Source organism: Eleginops maclovinus, chromosome 20 (genome assembly GCF_036324505.1).
Source record: "Eleginops maclovinus isolate JMC-PN-2008 ecotype Puerto Natales chromosome 20, JC_Emac_rtc_rv5, whole genome shotgun sequence".
Lineage (NCBI taxonomy): Eukaryota > Metazoa > Chordata > Actinopteri > Perciformes > Eleginopidae > Eleginops > Eleginops maclovinus.
The window spans coordinates 13667254-13684893 of NC_086368.1; the positions used below are offsets into that span (position 1 = coordinate 13667254).

At 41.4% G+C, this 17640-nt stretch overlaps 1 protein-coding gene across 1 annotated transcript; it reads left to right on the forward strand.

Annotated features, from left to right (window-relative positions):
* Positions 1-405: 405 nt before the first annotated feature.
* On the forward strand, positions 406-17403 carry LOC134882302 (arf-GAP with GTPase, ANK repeat and PH domain-containing protein 1-like). Its single transcript, XM_063909933.1, has 20 exons — positions 406-834; positions 1375-2593; positions 7704-7762; positions 7857-7944; positions 8105-8190; positions 8301-8442; positions 8791-8925; positions 9032-9153; positions 9349-9510; positions 10203-10286; positions 10563-10667; positions 10767-10926; positions 12208-12336; positions 12428-12565; positions 12778-12837; positions 13089-13240; positions 14276-14366; positions 15263-15482; positions 15695-15998; positions 17033-17403. The coding sequence occupies exons 2-20, from the start codon at positions 1453-1455 to the stop codon at positions 17318-17320; spliced, it is 3666 nt and encodes a 1221-aa protein (XP_063766003.1). The 5' UTR covers positions 406-834; positions 1375-1452; the 3' UTR covers positions 17321-17403.
* The last annotated feature ends 237 nt before the right edge of the window (positions 17404-17640 follow it).

The following is a 17640-nucleotide window of genomic DNA, read 5'->3' on the forward strand; positions in this document are numbered from 1 at the left end:
ATAAATTGCACTGGAAACAGAGAGGGGGAGACAGAGCTGGGGACCGAGCAGGACACAGGGCAGATGCATTTGTAGGAGCAGAGTTGGAGGTTTTTCACCCTTCCTCCCGTCTCTCTTTTGTCATATTGGTACAGATAAAAATCTGATGCATGTTGGCAAGGACTACCACCACAACCATCTCACTGGGAGCCTCTCATCCCCATCCTGTGTGCGGAGCTGGATCCAGAGTGGAGCAGGTTGTGCGGCAGGCTAACAGCGGGCTAGCGGGGGGCTGCAAGGCTCTGTGGCAGCGAGAAGGGGAGGAAAAAGGAGGAGGGGCTGTGGTGAGCTGGTGGGCTTCCTCTGCCTCACAGACACATTTTATTGACTTGCTAATTGGATGAGGCACTCGGAGGAGAGGATGCGGTGACCAAGAGGAGCTGCTCTCCAGAGGAGGGATACAGGCATAAGGAAGCATTGCTTGGGCTGCGTAAATCTGGCTACTACATCCCTCTTTCTTTTTTTTCTACAATTCTTCTGGAGACATAACAACAGATGTTTTTCAGCATCTCGCAGTGACCCTCACACCGTGCATACATAATTTTATGCATGACATTGTCGTATGGAGGCTCCAGCTGCCAGACGCTTCGTGACAAGTGAATGATTTCCATTTATATGTTTTTGCATCCTGTTCCTTTTCACCAGTTTTTTTTCCCCGTATCAGCTGGAGCTCATTTCTTGTTAGCCCTTTGATGTGCCGTTTGATATGAATGGTAATCTGATGGCAAGACACATTCTTCATCAAATCGAATGTATGAGGAACTGTTCAATGGATATTCTTCAGCAAAAATGAAGGTATGCTATGAAAGAAATGCCATGACAAATTCTATAGTAAGGTAGCATTATTCAGCTAGTATTAATTTCAGTTTGTACTCAAATGGATCAACCAAATGTATTGGCTGTTGCATAATTCCAGGCTGAGTCTGACATCAACATAGTGAAAATACATTTCTCCTTAAAGCTAGCCCTGTGTCTAAATGTCACATTTGCAGAGGTTAAAATAGTTAAGGAAGAAAAGCAGAGCAACGAGAGGTAAGGATTATGAATGAATCAGTATGGAGCCCGTAGTATCGGTGTGCATTGGAGAGGGTTAATGGAGGCATTAAAAATCAGTCTAGACTAGTTTCAGTAGTGGGTCAGCCTTTTCAAATATATTCTGAAAAATCTGCAATTCAAAATGCATTCCTCTATTTTCCCTGGCTCATCATGTCTTTATTGAAGGTTTTTTATAAGGAAACTTGGACTCCTGTCAAGCCACAAGCCTGATATCAGACATAATCATCTACACAGGTAGGATCAGGTTGGATCTCTTTTTGATGTTCTCCTTTGCTCCAGGCTTGTCCAGGTTGCCATGACTGAGGTGTGCAGGTCTGGTTAATTGCAATTGCCACTGCGCTGAAGTCTGCTGTCCCAATGAGCAAGGCCGCCAACCCACAGAAACGCACCACCTACCTCATCTCCCTCACTCTGGTGAAGGTTGAGGCTGTGCCAGAGGATGTAGAAGGGAACCAGAGAGAGGCTCTCCCAGAGGGGGAAGGGAGCCCTAGGAGAGAGGAGGAGGAGGAGGAGGAGGTGAGCAATGCCCCTGAAAGGGAGGAAGAACCTGTATGCATACAAGTGGGGGAAGAGGAGAGCACACAGGGGGGAGAAGAGGTAGAACAGGTGCAGCTTGGCAAGTATGGCAGTCCCATTGAGAACTGGGGAAAGCTGGAGAGGAGGGAACCTCAGAAAGACTTTGTATCAGTCGGTAAAAGCAGAGACACTTCTTTTGTACATCCACCTGTTAGGCAAATGGTCAAAGTTTATGGAGGGACTACCTCTGAGGGAACAGTGCGCAGAGAGGGTCCCCGCTCAGACGCCATGCGCCCTAAAACTGAACTCTACAGAGAGCCCCCAAATCTGTTCCTGAAGGGTGAAAATGGAGCAGAACTCAGCAGTCGCTCTCGTTGCAGCCTCCCTTTTTCCATCCCACCGCAGGTCGGCCAGCGTCCTGAAGTCCTGATGCGGTCACATGCAGGAGGCAACTCTGCAGGGTGGAGGGAACTCAGAGAAGCCAACACAGGCCTGTATCACTCTGCTAGGACTTTGGATCGGAGAGATAACCGGTTCGGGGACCAGTCTCCTTTAATGGCAACTACAACTCTTGGGCCTTACAGGGCGTCCTGGGCTGACAGCGACGGCAGGGGCACGCTCATCCGCCCCGGAGCTCCTGTCAGCGGAGGGTTTTCAGGCATCATGAACAGGGACAGTCCTCAGGGGGAGAGGTTTAAAACAGTCTCTGTTTCCCTGCCTGCACCTGTAGCCCCCGACATGTCCAGGCCTCAAAGGAAAGCTCCGAGTCGCACCCTGGACAACAGCGACTTGCACTCCCCCTCTGAGGACCTGAAGAAGGGGAAGGAGGGCCAGGGAGGAACTATCCAGCGCGCTCCTCCGAAAGACCGAAAGATGCTCAAGTTCATAAGTGGCATTTTCACCAAAAGTACAGCGGCAGCCAGCGTCAGCACCACCCCCCCTCTCTATCCAGCTGTAGAGAGGGGCTCCAGTGAGGAGGAAGGTAAGACCACCTCATGCATTCAAGGTACTCAGAGGCTTTTTGTGTAGCATTTTTCTAAATAGACTTCATTTGGATACAATATTTCTGTTCACATAGTGTCATACATGTTTTCTTATGATAATGAGCCCCACAGTGCTGCACTTACCAAGAGGGAAATTATATCAATAAGGGAAGATCAACCAACAGGTGACTAAAAGCAGCCACATCTGATGTTTCGCTTCCCTTCATAAGTTATCCTTTGGCCTGAAATTAAGCTACCCTTATATAGACCTAGATCGTTTTTATTTAATGCGATTACACAGGATCACATATTCATTGGAGTCGTAGCCCCCTCTCTGGGGTTGTGTGAAACTAACCCACTCAGTCCCATAATGCTGTAATACTCTTCTTATTCATTCATTTACTTAAACAATTCATGTATTTTGTCATCAGTCACTTTACAATTACACAGTTGCAGTTGCAATATTTACAGGCAGCATACATTTATCATGCTTATTGTCATACACAGCGATTTTGAATTGGATTCAGTGATCAAATAAATTCTTACTTTGAGTTTGAGAAAGCTATTATAGTTTATAGTAGAGACATTATAATATAAGCTTAACTGATGAACATCATCAGTGTTTGGGACGTTATAATAAGAAGCAGATTCAGATGATGTGACTGAAAGTCTGTCTGAAATCACTTCTTGGTAACTGTTCATGTCTTCTGCTATTTCATTGCTGCCTTAAGCTCTTGGTGTATCTGAAATGTTAAGGGAGGCACAATAAGTTGCAATAAACAGTCAGTTGAAAACGTATTGACAACGATATCTCATAATAAAGGTGCTGCTTTGAAACAAATCACAGGCCCATAGAAAAACAATATGAGGATCTTTCATGGGAGCTGCAGAAGGGAACAGTTTTTGGGGAATTGATCCTGTCAGTACTCAGATTTGATCCGATATGGTGCAGGTGGGTAAACCATATCTGTATTCGTTTAGGTGAGTGGCTGAAAATGAAGAAAGCAGAAACCTCAAAACCATTCTTTGCTTCCCTCTACTCAAATGTGATGATATGCTGCTTGTTTGAACAGATAATTCTCAGTATTTTAAGGGGTTTTAAAATTGGAACTTTGGATTCAAAAGATTCCCAAAATTATATATCTTAATGTCAAGTTGATCAGCTTCCTTTATATATAAAAAAGGATCTATACTACTCAACTAAAACCAGCAATAAATTATACTTAAGATGTATCAATGTTGATGACAAAGAACAGATTGTTCTTTACCTGCTTCACTGTACATTTAAATTGGGAAAAAGTGGTAACTACAGATGTCAAAAAGCTTTCTGCATTAGTTTTCTCTAATGCTCTCAATGTTTTAGATTTATTCCCCAAACCCTGACTCTCAAACAATTAGAAATGAGTTGTCTTGTCAAAAACTACGACAACACTTCATGAAATATTCAGGCCTCTACATTTCAAATGAAGGAAATGATGCTACTTTATTAATCTTTAATCGTTATTGATATATTGTAAAGAAAATCATCGTTGACAGCGAATGTGGTATTAGAGTAAGCTCTGAATAATTTGTCAGGAGTAAGTGGGACATGAATAATTAAGGTTGGGAATACACAGAGCTGTGTTCATCGGAGGAGTGAGGAGAGCGGGAACCTGCTACTTCCTGCTCTGTGCGTGGAGTTAATCAGCATTCAAATGGAGCCCATTCATTCGTCGACGTTGTGTTTAAGTGTTTGGGAGCGGCACATTCAACATTGTGTCATGTTGAACCTATAATTTCCCCATGTTGTGTCAGTTTCATAATGACAGATAAACATAATTGATTTAATTTAGAAAATGTCATTTAAGGCGTATTTTTAGCATCATGTGTGCACAGGTGGACATCGTGTCTCTCGCACACGTCTCTGTATCCAAGAGAGACCAGTTATTGTATAGAGACCCGGGCTGGAGGCTTCTGGAAAATGGAGTTGCCATGGCAACAGCAAGCCGTGAGAGATGCTATTTGGTCTGTGGTGTGACGCTGTTGATGGAGGAAGCGGGGGTGTGGGTCGGTGGGTATGGGGGCCTAAAGACGGCGATGAGGGAGGGTCGAGGGGTTTAAAGTTTGAATCTGTGTCCTCAGAGAGCAGAGGACGTGGCTCCGCCCGAGCTCAACGTGACCCAGCAGAATGTGTGTGTGTGTGGGGGGGTGTATGTGCGTATGTGTGTGTTTTGAACAGTGGAGGTCCCTGTGAACATGGTTTGTGCATTGATTTACCTCTGTAACCAGTGTTATCCAGAGAATGTGAACGTGTGTGTGTGTTTGCTTTCTTGTGTCCACACTGGCTGTCATTTGTCAATCTCTGTTTACTCACATACTGTATACTGTATGCAGATGTCCTTCAAGTGTGTGTGAGTGTGAGTGTGAGTGTGTGTGTGTGTGTGTGTGTGTGTGTGTGTGTGTGTGTGTGTGTGTGTGTGTGTGTGTGTGTGTGTGTGTGTGTGTGTGTGTGTGTGTGTGTGTGTGTGTGTGTGTGTGTGTGTGTGTGTGTGTGTGTTATTGCATGTTCATTCACAGAGTAAGAGCCCAGCCAATCAAACCAGAATGGGAAGTTCAAGCTAGATACAGAGATATCCTCTGCAAGTCATTTATTGAACTAAACCTATGATTTTCTTGACATTGTTCCAGATGACGGTACTGTATCATAATATTTATCATAGATATATTGGGGAACAGAAATATACCCATGACCTAGGAATTAAATAAGAGTAATAAAGATTATAAATACATTTGATCAGGTGCTGTAGTGATGTAACACCACACAATGACATCAGTAAAAATGTCATCTATGCTCTCTGTGTCATTTAATTTAGCCTGTTTTCTTATTTGAGTAAATCAGCTTCAAATCTGATAATTTACTGAACCCACCACAACACAAGAAACCTGCACAGCTGTTGAATCATTATAAGCACATTTAGGAGATGAGGTAGAGATATATATGGTCATAATCTCACAAACTACTTCTCATCCTGACACTTGGAACACAAGGTTTTTTTATATTAACACTTACTCATAATGGTGTTCTTATTAGTAAAAGCAAAGCCAAGAAAACCAACACAAACACAGCTCTATTAGAGATAACCTTAATCAATCGTTTTAATAAACTAAGTGTTACCTTTCAAATACGATGAATAGTGGCGCATTGGCTTTTCACAGGGAGATACGACATCACACTACCACTTATTCGTGTTTAATAATAGCTTTTCCCCTCATGGGGTTGATTTATATCTTAATAATATTAATAAATAAGTGATTTTATTTGGGTGGAATTCTGATGCAATACAAAGAGCATGAAAAAGGACAGAGGAAAGTGTTTGTTTTTCTCGGGAGATGCTGACGGCTGCCGCAGCCTGAAATTATGCTCTGTAACTAGATGAGTCACTTGGCAGCAGTTATCCTCTATCATTTCTGAACAGCCATTTAATTTTAATTTGATACTAAATAAAGTTGCACATAAAGAAACTAAAACCATACCATTGATTATTATGTTTGAAAACATCCATCCAATAGTGTTTTTGGTCGCAGCTTCAGGCTTAAAGACGTAATTTTCCTTGATCAAAAAAATCACCATTGCAATAATTTCACTTTTTTAGACGGTTTGGTCAATATTTCAATACTGGATTTGGCACATTGCTTGTACTTGTACTTGCAAGTCTCTGGCTGATTCAATAAAAGTGAATAATAACAAACTCTCAAGCCCAAAGTCCTTTATCAACACATACTTTTTGGGATTTGCTTATTTGACTTTTTTTATGCAAATCTGTTCATTTCAATAGTGAATCATTTCTCACCTCTTTGAAACTGCAGAGCATCATACGAGATATTCCGTCTTATTTCACTTGACACCAAGTTCTTTAGAATTCAGTGGGATGTGGGAAATATATATATATATTATATATATCTGCCATATACATCTGTTATACGTAATATATGCATCTGTTCATACCTCCTCATTCAACAGTGTAAAGTATTTAAATACTCTCACTGTATTCCACATATGTATATATTTCACATCCTCAAATCTTTATTGTTGTTATTGTAAATATTCTTCTCTCTTTTTGCACTATTTCATTTATCTTATTTGCACCATGTATGTTGAATTTTTGGAGGAGCATGGGATATAAGATTTTCATTGCCAACATATACGTTGTACAGTATATGCTGTGCATATGACCAATAAAACCTTGAAACCTTAAACTGCCCTGGGAACAAAATGATTATCTCTTTACAGTACAGTCGTCTGAATTCTTTATTAAAAAAATATAGATTTTCAAGGGAGGCTGAATAAAAGAATAAGCTACTTATTATTTTGCAGTGCAACCCTAATATAAGGCAACACAGTAGCGTATAAAGCAATGTTTTAGTAAACTTTAAATATCTGGCATGCTCACTAACTCATTTAGACTTGCACAGTTGTACAGTTGATTGCATTTTCTGGGTGCTCGCTCACTGTGACTGTGTGGGAGCTGCAGCGTCCCTGCGCACAGTGGGGAGGCTGTGATTCTTCTCAGCAAAAACTCATTGTAAGGAGTTTCTGGCAAATTTTTCTAACTTCGTTCTTCTTTAACTACTAACATATTGTTGGTGGGAGCAGGGCTAGCATAGTAAGCTTTATTGTAAAACCAGCCACCGGAGATAAGCTCCTTGTTGTGAAAAGTTTTTCTACTCGAGACATTTTCTTGACTCACTAAAACAAGGTGACTCATGTATTTGGTGCTGACTGGACGCTAATGACACACCAGGACAGTTTTGGAGTTGCTAAAATGTGTATTTGTTTCACTGTTAGTAGAGGCTAACCATTTATGTTATCTGTTTAATGCAGGACATAAAGACACACTGTATGTAACACTCAAGAAATTAAACATTTTTGCTCAGATGAAAAAGACGTTTAGAAGGTAGAAAAAAATGGACGTTGAGTTTTTAGCCCAGCTTAGCACAAAGAATTGTAGCAGGGGGAAACTGTGGGAACCCACATCTTGTGTATATTTAGCAAGTTTGACAAAGTATTTGTACTTTACTCTCATGAATCCCCTCTACTTCTCTGCTGTATTATTTTTCCTTCTTCTTCAGCTGCATGCACCAGCAGTCAAGAATGGACCATGAGCCAAACTATACAAGAGCTTCACCTGGTAAGCATCAGGATAGACCTTTGCAAGATGAGTAGTGGGATCACTGAACTAATATTTTCTCTCTCTCTATCTGTTGTGTGTGTGTTCTCTGCAGGGTGTTTTGGGAGGTCTGTGCAGTGGGAAGTCTGCTCTTGTCCACAGACATATGACTGGCAGCTACCTGCAGATGGAGAACACTGAGGGTTGGTTTCACATCTACAACCATTATGTGTGTTCTTCTGTAACAATTGAGCTTAATAGCATCAATACCGGCAGCTACATGTTATTTATATGATCCAGGGGCCATTCATGTTATTAGTTTGACATGTTATTTTAAACTTTATTCACACTTTGTATTTTCAGGGCGCCAGTGCATTAAGGACGTCCTGGTAGATGGACAGAGCCACTTGATGATTATCAGAGAAGAGACGGAACTCCCGGATGCTCAGGTGGGTTTTACTTGGATAACTCATTATGAACTTGATGTAATTTAGGTCTTGCGTCCTTTAATGCTCTTGCGTTCTTAAATGCTCTTCTACTTCTCATCTCTTCTCTCCAGTTTGCATGTTGGGTGGATGCAGTAATCTTGGTCTTCAGTTTGGAAAATGAGGCCAGCTTCCAGGAAGTTTACAGAATCTACCACCAGCTCGCTGTGCACCGGCCAGTTTCTGAGATAGCTTTCATCGTAGTCGGTACTCAGGGTAAGACACTCGGAACAACAAGGCCTTTGAATTCATTTGGGGTGTTGCCATATTCTGGTATTGGCAATAACTGTGATATCTTAATTCTAAAATATTGTTATTCATAAAAAATATGATAATGTCATCTAAACAATCCAGCACTCCTTATTAGTGTCTGTTTCTTCCGTTCTTGCTGTGTCTCCTTTACGCAAAGCCTCGCCCACAAGCAAATGTAATTCATTTTGCAAAAAAGACACAAGACGCACAACAGTTGAAGTTAAAGATGACTGATAGCATTTTTCCTTTTAGCTTTTTGTATAGAAGTCAAATGTTTGCAGAGACCAAATTATATTTGTGCTTTTTTTTTAGATAAAATCAGCAGCACCAATCCCAGAGTAATCGATGATGCCAGGGCCAGACAGCTGTGCTCTGATGTGCGGCGCTGCACGTACTATGAAACCTGTGCGACGTACGGCCTCAATGTCAACAGAGTCTTCACTGATGGTATGTCAGCAAACCAGAGCTATGAGGATTCTACTAGAAGATGCAGATGTATGAAGATTATGTGTCTTTTTTGGGGGATTAATGTTGAGTTGTATTTGTTCCACAGCTGCTCAGAAGATCATGGCAGCTAAGAAGCAAGCTGCTCTCCTGGCTTCTTGTAAATCTCTCCCTAACTCTCCCAGTCACTCTGGAGGCTCCACCCCAGTGTCGGGGGTCTTCCCAGGACAGGTCAGAGGGCTACTCACCATCTGTTCACTGATCATTTACATTTATCTTTTTTTATTGGGTGAATTGCATATTTAAGTCTTGATGTCAGGCCATTTTTAAAGGTTGTCAGCATACTGTTGTAACAAACTCAATTATCGCTTATTTATTATTTCATCATACCCCACGCCCTCCTCCTTTCCTCTCTCCTCCGTTTAGGCCAGTAATGGTGGTCAGAGCAGTGACTACTCCTCGTCGCTTCCCTCCACTCCTGTGATCAGTCATAAAGAGATTGGCAAAACTTTGAGAGGTGAAAAGCAGGACAGTGCCACGCCTGGATCAGTCCGCAGTGCCACTCGGAGACGCACCCCCAGATTTGCGGTACATTAAGGGAATGTTTTTAGAGGGGTCCAAGGAGCAGTCTACTTTATTTCTCTCCTTATAGATTTTCCTGTTATTTGTCAAAATAACAACACATTTTTAGCCATTATAGGGGGTTTGTCATCTAAAAGAAATGGATCACTCTTTTACATTTCAACTAAAACATGTTTGAAAAACATTTAAAAGTGTCAAATATTATATTGATAAAGTTATTTAGAATTATGAAATGTACCTTTATAAAGTACAATTATACCTGGATCGATGTGGGCCTGAATGAGGATTAAATATTAATGTTAAATCCGCGGCCTCTATTTATTTGTATTTTTGGTCCTTTATAGTCTCTTGCTTTAAAACTTGGTGGGATTATCTGATATGTATAAGATCATTCACACAAGTGACTTATTTCACATCACTAGTAATCATTTGATCCATTATTCGATCAAATATTTATTATTGCAGCTTTAATGTATGGCTGAATGGCTACAATATTCAACCAGTTTTTTAAAATATTACTTACATCTGTAAGGAAGATAATGCAGTCAGAAGAAACTCCAAATGCTTCTTTTGGCTTTTTAACAAAATGCCCAGCAATTCACAAGAAAGACGTTCATAATTCATGAGCCCTTTATTGTATTCTTTAACAAATTGCCTCATTCACGCCTCAGTTATTGCTCCTCTTGTACTCTATGTAGGGTCGGAGAGGCAGTGACTCAAACAGGAGGAGTGCAGACTGTAAGGGAGATCTGGGCAGTGGACGCTTCATTCCCATCAAACAGGTAGGACACAGATTTGCACTTGATGAAAAAACAAATATGATTTATCCAATGACCCTCGGCAGCTGACATCGCACCAGCAGTCACTTCAAATCAAATGTTTGAAAGCAGTTTCATCATGTGGAGGATGAAGTGTTGTGATCTCCCATATTGGCCTGATGAATAGCAAAGTTGGTGTTTTTGGCAGGCAGCAGTCGTCACGCTGCCGAAATGTGAGAGATGAACACACAAGACATTCGCTATAAATTCTCACTTTTCCATTTTTTCCGCCTCCATCAGGGCATCTTGCTGAAGCGCAGCGGGAACTCGCTCAACAAAGAGTGGAAGAAGAAGTATGTCACGCTGTCCAACGATGGCATACTGTCCTATCACTCCAGTGTCAATGTGAGTCAGAGTGTTGACGGAGCTCAAAAGGATTTTTATGCTGAAAGCACCACTGACAGATAGTGGCTGATGTGTAAAGGCTGGTGTTTGGCTTGGCAGGACTACATGCTGAATGCCCCCGGGAAGGAGATGGACCTGCTGCGTGTCACAGTGAAGGTGCCAGGGAAACGACCGCCTCGTGCTGTACCCGCCGGGGGCCTTCCAGTCGGGCTCAATGGACGCGTCAAAGATGTGCCAGGACCTGACGGTGTCAGCCCAGGTAAAAAATAAAGCTATTTATATCTATATTCAGTATTTTTCATATATGTAAAGATGCCTTTTAAAGTATACAACTCTCAACTCATTCCTATACCCAAATTAAGTTGGGTGTAGAAATATACACGCATGACTCAATATGAAAGATACAGTGTTTTTTTTTACTATCAGAGGAATAATAGCACTATACTTTGCTTAAATAGTTGTGGCCTCGCCATGGCTCTTAACGCTGGTCCTTTTCTCTGTGAAGCTGGGCTGTACTGTATAGCCATGTTTTTCATGTTCTCATCACAAATTACTACAAATAAACTACTTTTAAAGGGACCCTATTATGCTAATTTGCAGGTATTATTTGTATTTTGTGCCTCCACTCTGACATGTTTACATGCTTGAATATTGATTTGATTAGATTTATTTCGAACATGTAAATTATGTTACTGTACAAACTTAAGCAGTATCAAATTGATAAACAAAAGAAATTATTAACTTACAAATTATATATAAACAATTGATCTACCTGATTACACATCCGAAAAGGGGTGTTCAAAAAGGTCTTTATTTTTCTCATACTGCCTGCGCTGAAACACTTCTTTTCACCCTCTGTCTGAAACCAGAGCCCCGTCTGCTCTGATTGATTAGCTGGCTGGTTGTGATTGACAATGTCTCGCCCCTTAGCCTATCACATACAATGTGTTGGAGCGCTAGCAAATAACAAGCACAAGTGATGTCACTATGTTTCGGAAGTACTTGGCAGCCTGGGATTTTAGCCTTTGCAGACCATTTACATGCACATAAACCCTTATCACACACTACAGGAAAGGGAAAAGCCGATAAAAGCATAGTACGGCCCCTCTAATCTTTAATTAATTCATTGTTTTTGTAAAGTTTAGATGTATTGTTTTAATGATGATTTATGGATCTTACCCTGTAAAGTGTCTTGGAGAACCATAAAGAGCACTTTATGAATAAAATGTGTTATTATTATTATAGCGTTGCAGGAGAAATGTAGAATCTCCTGACCTTGAATAGTAATGAGCAGGAGTTGGGGGAAAAGCAGCCATCAGAAATACATAAATCCCCTGATCCTTGGATTGTTAAGATTTTGTTTGTGAAGAGGGGTACAGTTTCCCTGGAGAGGAAAGATGTTGCAAAAACTTTCTCTCTCTGGAGTTCATACAAATTCTGGGATGTAGTTTTATTGTATTCCAGCAGCTCTGTTTGACATTTGATGTTTGTGTAAGTTTGTGTTACTTTATTAAGTGCATGCTTGCTTTCATCGTTGAAGTCCCTGTAAGCGCCAGCAGCCTCCTGCAAGTGGAGGAAATGGAAGGTCTTGGTGGTGCACTGTTCCTGAGGAGCAACAGAGGCGTGCAGCGGTGTCCCTCCACACTATCTAACAACGCACAAAGTATTGGTGAGTAAAGAACCTTTCTGTGAATATATTTAGTCTAACAAACATGCACCGGATACATTCTATATTTGTGTGTGTGTAATGGGGTTGGCAGACTCTGCAATTGAGGGTGTGTCCAGCTCCTCCTCCACTAAAGACGTCGGCTCCTCGTCCCCGCTGACGGACAGGAAGAAGCATCGCAGGAAGAAGAGCATGAACCAGAAAGGAGACGCCACCATTGGCCCAGCAGATGGTAAGCCCTATATCCACTATACTTTTCTTATGTTCAGCATTTAGCAAGTCCCATGCAATATAAACAACAATCAAAGCCTAATCAGCATGATGTTAATTATCTACATCAAATAATTGATTTCCTTAAATTCGATACTATCAACTAGTAACTTTAATTTTTTTATGTTTGTCTCTTGTTGCCTTTTCTGTGACTTTTTCTATCTTCTCGTGCAGCCAAGCGCAAAATGTGGAAACTGAAAAGCTTTGGTAGCTTAAGAAACGTAAGCAAGACAGGTAATGTTGATCTTTTGCACTCAGTCAGACCCTCTGAACATTGTCAGTCAAGCTTTTGTCTACATCGACATTATTGTAACTACATGTATTTCAATTTTAGAATGTGATTTTAAATTTACACTTCACTAACGTGAGAAGGATTGCTTATGCCTAATATTGGCCAGGCAATATATCTACTATAGCATAACATTTCAAAAACAAAATACCCGCTGAAAATGTCTTCCTTCTATGTTTGTTTTTCTCTGTGTCAGATGAGGATAACTTTGACTTCCTCATTGTATCGAGCACCGGCCAAACGTGGCACTTTGAAGCTCAGAGTGTGGAGGAGAGGGACTCCTGGGTCCAAGCCATTGAGAGTCAGATCCTGGCAAGCCTGCAGCTGTGTGAGAGCAGCAAAAATAAGGCAAGAATAAAAGAACTGCAGCAATAGTATAATGGACGAATAAGGTCAACATTAAGAATAATTTCACATTTGAGGCAGTCACAAGGCAGGTAGAAGCCCAAAAGCAGTTACAATGCCATTTTGGTTCAGCATAATGTTCAGCTTTTATTAGTATTATGTGGCCTCAAATGCTCCTGCTTGAATCAAGGAGGGCAGAGTAATACACCCGGGGTTATATATATGCAGATTAGTTGCTGTAGCAGAATACTGGTGCCCATAATGGCAGGAAATAGTGTCTGTATTTTCCTCTGCTCAGACCAGCTCTTAAAGCAAACAATTATTTAGTCCTTTCAGAAACACACAAATAAAATGAGTATATAAGTTTAGTTTATTAGTTTATTCCACACAAGGGTAATATTATAAAACAAAACACATCAATATGTAATATATAATATACTGTACATATATCCTATCTTTTCACTCAAAAGGGACAGTATCTGCCCTTTCAAGAACATTTGGAGGGCTGTATAATCATTTTGGTGCTTCATACTTGCAGCCTGGGACTCCTTGATAAGAACAGTTTTCTCACAGGAGAAGCTGGCCCTGGAAACGGTGACTGCTTCTACTTTTAAAAAGGATGAGGGCAGCTAATTTGATTGTCCATTACCAAAACCCACATCATTTCCTTGAGTGTTTGTGTCAAACTAACAGTCCTCTCCGCTAATGTACTGTGCTGGTTTCTGTTCCTGTGTGGATAGTAAGCCTTTGTTTGGAATAAGATCTCTAAATATGATAATTGCCACTATGATAATTGTTCTGCTAATTATTACTTTAACCAAATTTTGCATTATTTCATTTGTGTAATAGTATGTCCTAGTAGGCCAACACCACTAATTGTAATGCTTTGGATGGTCACGATAATGATGATAGCCTTGTTCTCTGGAGATTTGGAAATGATAATCATTGTTAATAATTAGAGCAGTTATCAGAGCTCATATCACAGCAGGTTAGCTGATGTTTCTCTCATTGAAAACATACACTGTTTTCTTTCGACAGGCTCGCAGGAACAGCCTGAGTGAAGCAGTGGTTCTGCAGGCAATCCGCAATGCAAAAGGGAACAACTTCTGTGTGGACTGTGATGCTCCAAGTTGGTACCACGCATAAACAGCTTTTCTCCTCTTTGTTTGCATTTGTATATGTCTGGTTTTGGTCTTTCCACTGGCTGACATTTGACATACTGTATTACATACAAATCAAAAGTGAATTACTGTGTGTGTGTGTGTGTGTGTGTGTGTGTGTGTGTGTGTGTGTGTGTGTGTGTGTGTGTGTGTGTGTGTGTGTGTGTGTGTGTGTGTGTGTGTGTGTGTGTGTGTGTGTGTGTGTGTGTGTGTGTGTGTGTGTGTGTGTGTGTGTGTGTTGTTTGATGTAATCTTGCTGACTTACTTTCACCCCTCATTTACTAAAAAAAGAGATGAAAGTAATCACCTACTAAATTTGAACCATGTCATTTAAAGGCTTGTCATCCAAGTCTTCAAATAATAAATAAAGTATTTGCCTCCGTAGTGAAAAATATTATATTGATAACCGCAAATAATAATGATAAATTAAACAACTAGGAAGCAACTTATACACATTTTCAAGAATAGGATGCCATTTTTATACATTGCATCCTATTCTTAAAATGAATAGGATGAATGTTTATGCGAAATGTCATTAACATGCACTGTATTTAGAATCTGGATTTCAGTAGGAATAAACCAAACAAAAATAGATCAAATACTGAATATTCCTCCCATGTTGCCAATGTTCCCAGGGAATTTTATGTTTGGCACATTGGCCTCAGATTAAACAGCCCTGCTTTAAAACCTGTCCAAATAGGATTTCACACAACTTCTGTCATTTTCATGGCATGACTTGGCCGAACTGGCATACTTAAATGTCACACAGCAAATGAAATGGTGAAAATCTGTCAACAAAACCAACCTAGTTCAGTTTCAAATAAACTGGCGACTTAATTTTTTGTTTGCACCCGTTTTCTCTAAGATCCAACCTGGGCAAGTCTGAATCTGGGCGCTCTCATATGCATCGAGTGTTCAGGGATCCACAGAAACTTGGGGACCCACCTGTCGCGTGTTCGCTCATTGGATCTTGATGATCTTCCACGAGAGCTCACGCTGGTTCTCAGTGCCATCGGCAACCACATGGTCAACAGTATTTGGGAGGCGCGCACGCTAGGCCGTAAACCAGCACCCGATGCTTCACGGTAAACACTATCATGTTATGAGATTATATTGATGTGACTTAACAAAGCTTTAGTTAAATGTCTTGTTTAGGTATGAGATGCAATCCTATAGATATTATTTCATGTAAGTGGCATGTTAAGTTTCACTGGAGGTATACTGTGGTCATTCTTGTACAGAAGAAATGTATTTCACTGAATATTCATTTTTCTCTTTGCTTCCTTTGCTTGTTCAGTGAGGAGCGGGAGTCGTGGATCAGGGCCAAATATGAGCAGAAACTGTTTGTGGCGCCGTTGCCCCCTCCCACTCCTGGCGAAGGCCCAGACATCACGCTATCTGGCCGTCTTCTGCTGGCAGTGATGGAGCACAATCTCCCCAAGCTGCTGCTCCTTTTGGCCCACTGCTCTAAGGAGGACATTAACGCTCCTCTCAGCGTGGCGCTCTCCTGCAGGTCGCTGTTAGCGCTGCGGCTGCCCGGCTCTGCTCTGCACGCTGCATGTCAGCAGGCTGATGTGGTGATGACGCAGCTCCTTGTTTGGGTAGGTTTTCCTCCTTCTCAGTCATAAGGTTTCAAAAAGTCTTAGTGGGTGGTCTGATACATATCAGTAAAGAAATAGGAACAGATATAACTTACCGTGTAGTATTGACAAGGTGTGAAATGGTTTTACATTTTTTCTATATGTGACATATCATGTAGAGTTATGCAAAACTGGCAAGATAATAAATGTTACCCTTCAAGAACCTCTAAGTAAATCCCTTCAGCAAAAAAACAAAGCTTTGAAACTGATGACTCAGCAGACCGATCAAGGTGACCTACACGTGGGAAGAAAGGAAATAAAGCTCACTGAGTCACACCATGTTGAGATAATGTAAGACAGGCCTGTCTGGTTGAAGTCAGAATTTAATTCACAGATAAAACTTCCTTAAAGGTATAATATTTTAGTTTTGTTGGTTGGTGTTTACAAAACACTCACATTAAAGAGAACCACAGAGAGGGAAAGATCAGAGTTGGCTGATCAACATGTGTGAATGAAGAGATGGAGAGACGTCAACAAGAACACAGCAGCAAATCAGAGAAGATAAAAGTCAAATTCTGATTGTTGCATGGCATATTGTGAAACACAAATAAACACACCCATTGGGTACTGGTTTTTGAATGAAAGCAGTGGAAGCACACCCAGGGGATCGGGGAAGGAGGGGTCATAAAACACACAGTGTAATACCAGCCCATTCTCAATCCAGGTTGTCTAATAACACTGCTTTGTAACATAAAGACAGAAAATGGTACAGGTGCATCAAAGATTGCTACTTTAAAAGAGAATGGGCTGCACATGTTGCACGGTGTCATTTGCCAGGGATACACACCCATGTGGAGCCTAAAAGCTCTATCCTGACACCCCTAATAGAAAAATCCAGGCAGAGGGTCTGTCAAGAATTATGATTGAGAGGGATTACTTTTCAATGAGTTCTTTCATTATTTGTTTTAGGAAAATGCTGCATATTATACCTGTAACATTTAGACCATAACATAATCTAATCAATTTACTTATCTTCTTTATTTGATTTGCTGCAGTATGGCTTTGATGTTCGGTACCGGGATGCTCAGGGGCAGACCGCTCTGGTTCTGGCTCGCAGTGCTGGCAGCCAGGAGTGTGTCGACATTTTACTGCAGCACGGATGCCCAAATGAACCGGCCGCCTCCTTCCCTGTCGCCACGACAGTTGGTTTTACAGCAGCTGCCACACCCAGCTTCCCTGTTGCCATGACGCCGAGCCTGACGGTTGCTACGACACTCAAGATCTCACACAAGAGCAGCGGTGCCAGCTTGAGTTACAGCACCTCTAGAAGAGCAGTGTCGTAAACTGTGTGGTGTGTGTGTCTGTGTGTCTCTGTGTGTGTGTGTGTGTGTGTGTGTGTGTGTGTGTGTGTGTGTGTGTGTGTGTGTGTGTGTGTGTGTGTGTGTGTGTGTGTGTGTGTGTGTGTGTGTGTGTGTGTGTGTGTGTGTGTGTGTGTGTGTGTGTGTGTGTGTGGTTTGCCCTCATACAGCCCTGTACCTTCACACAGGCCTGCAGGACCGATGGACATGTTGCCAGATGTTGCACTTCCTGGTATTTTAAAGGCTGTGTGTGTATGTCAGGGATGAAAACACACACTGGTAGAAACACGGTCACATGAGGCTAC

Bases quoted from the DNA above. Each gene is read 5' to 3' on its own strand.
- LOC134882302 (XM_063909933.1), top strand. From the start codon at position 1,453: ATGAGCAAGGCCGCCAACCCACAGAAACGCACCACCTACCTCATCTCC. The intron at 10,668-10,766 runs GTGAGTCAGAGT...TTGGCTTGGCAG, and splicing joins CCTATCACTCCAGTGTCAAT to GACTACATGCTGAATGCCCC. The intron at 10,927-12,207 runs GTAAAAAATAAA...TCATCGTTGAAG, and splicing joins ACCTGACGGTGTCAGCCCAG to TCCCTGTAAGCGCCAGCAGC.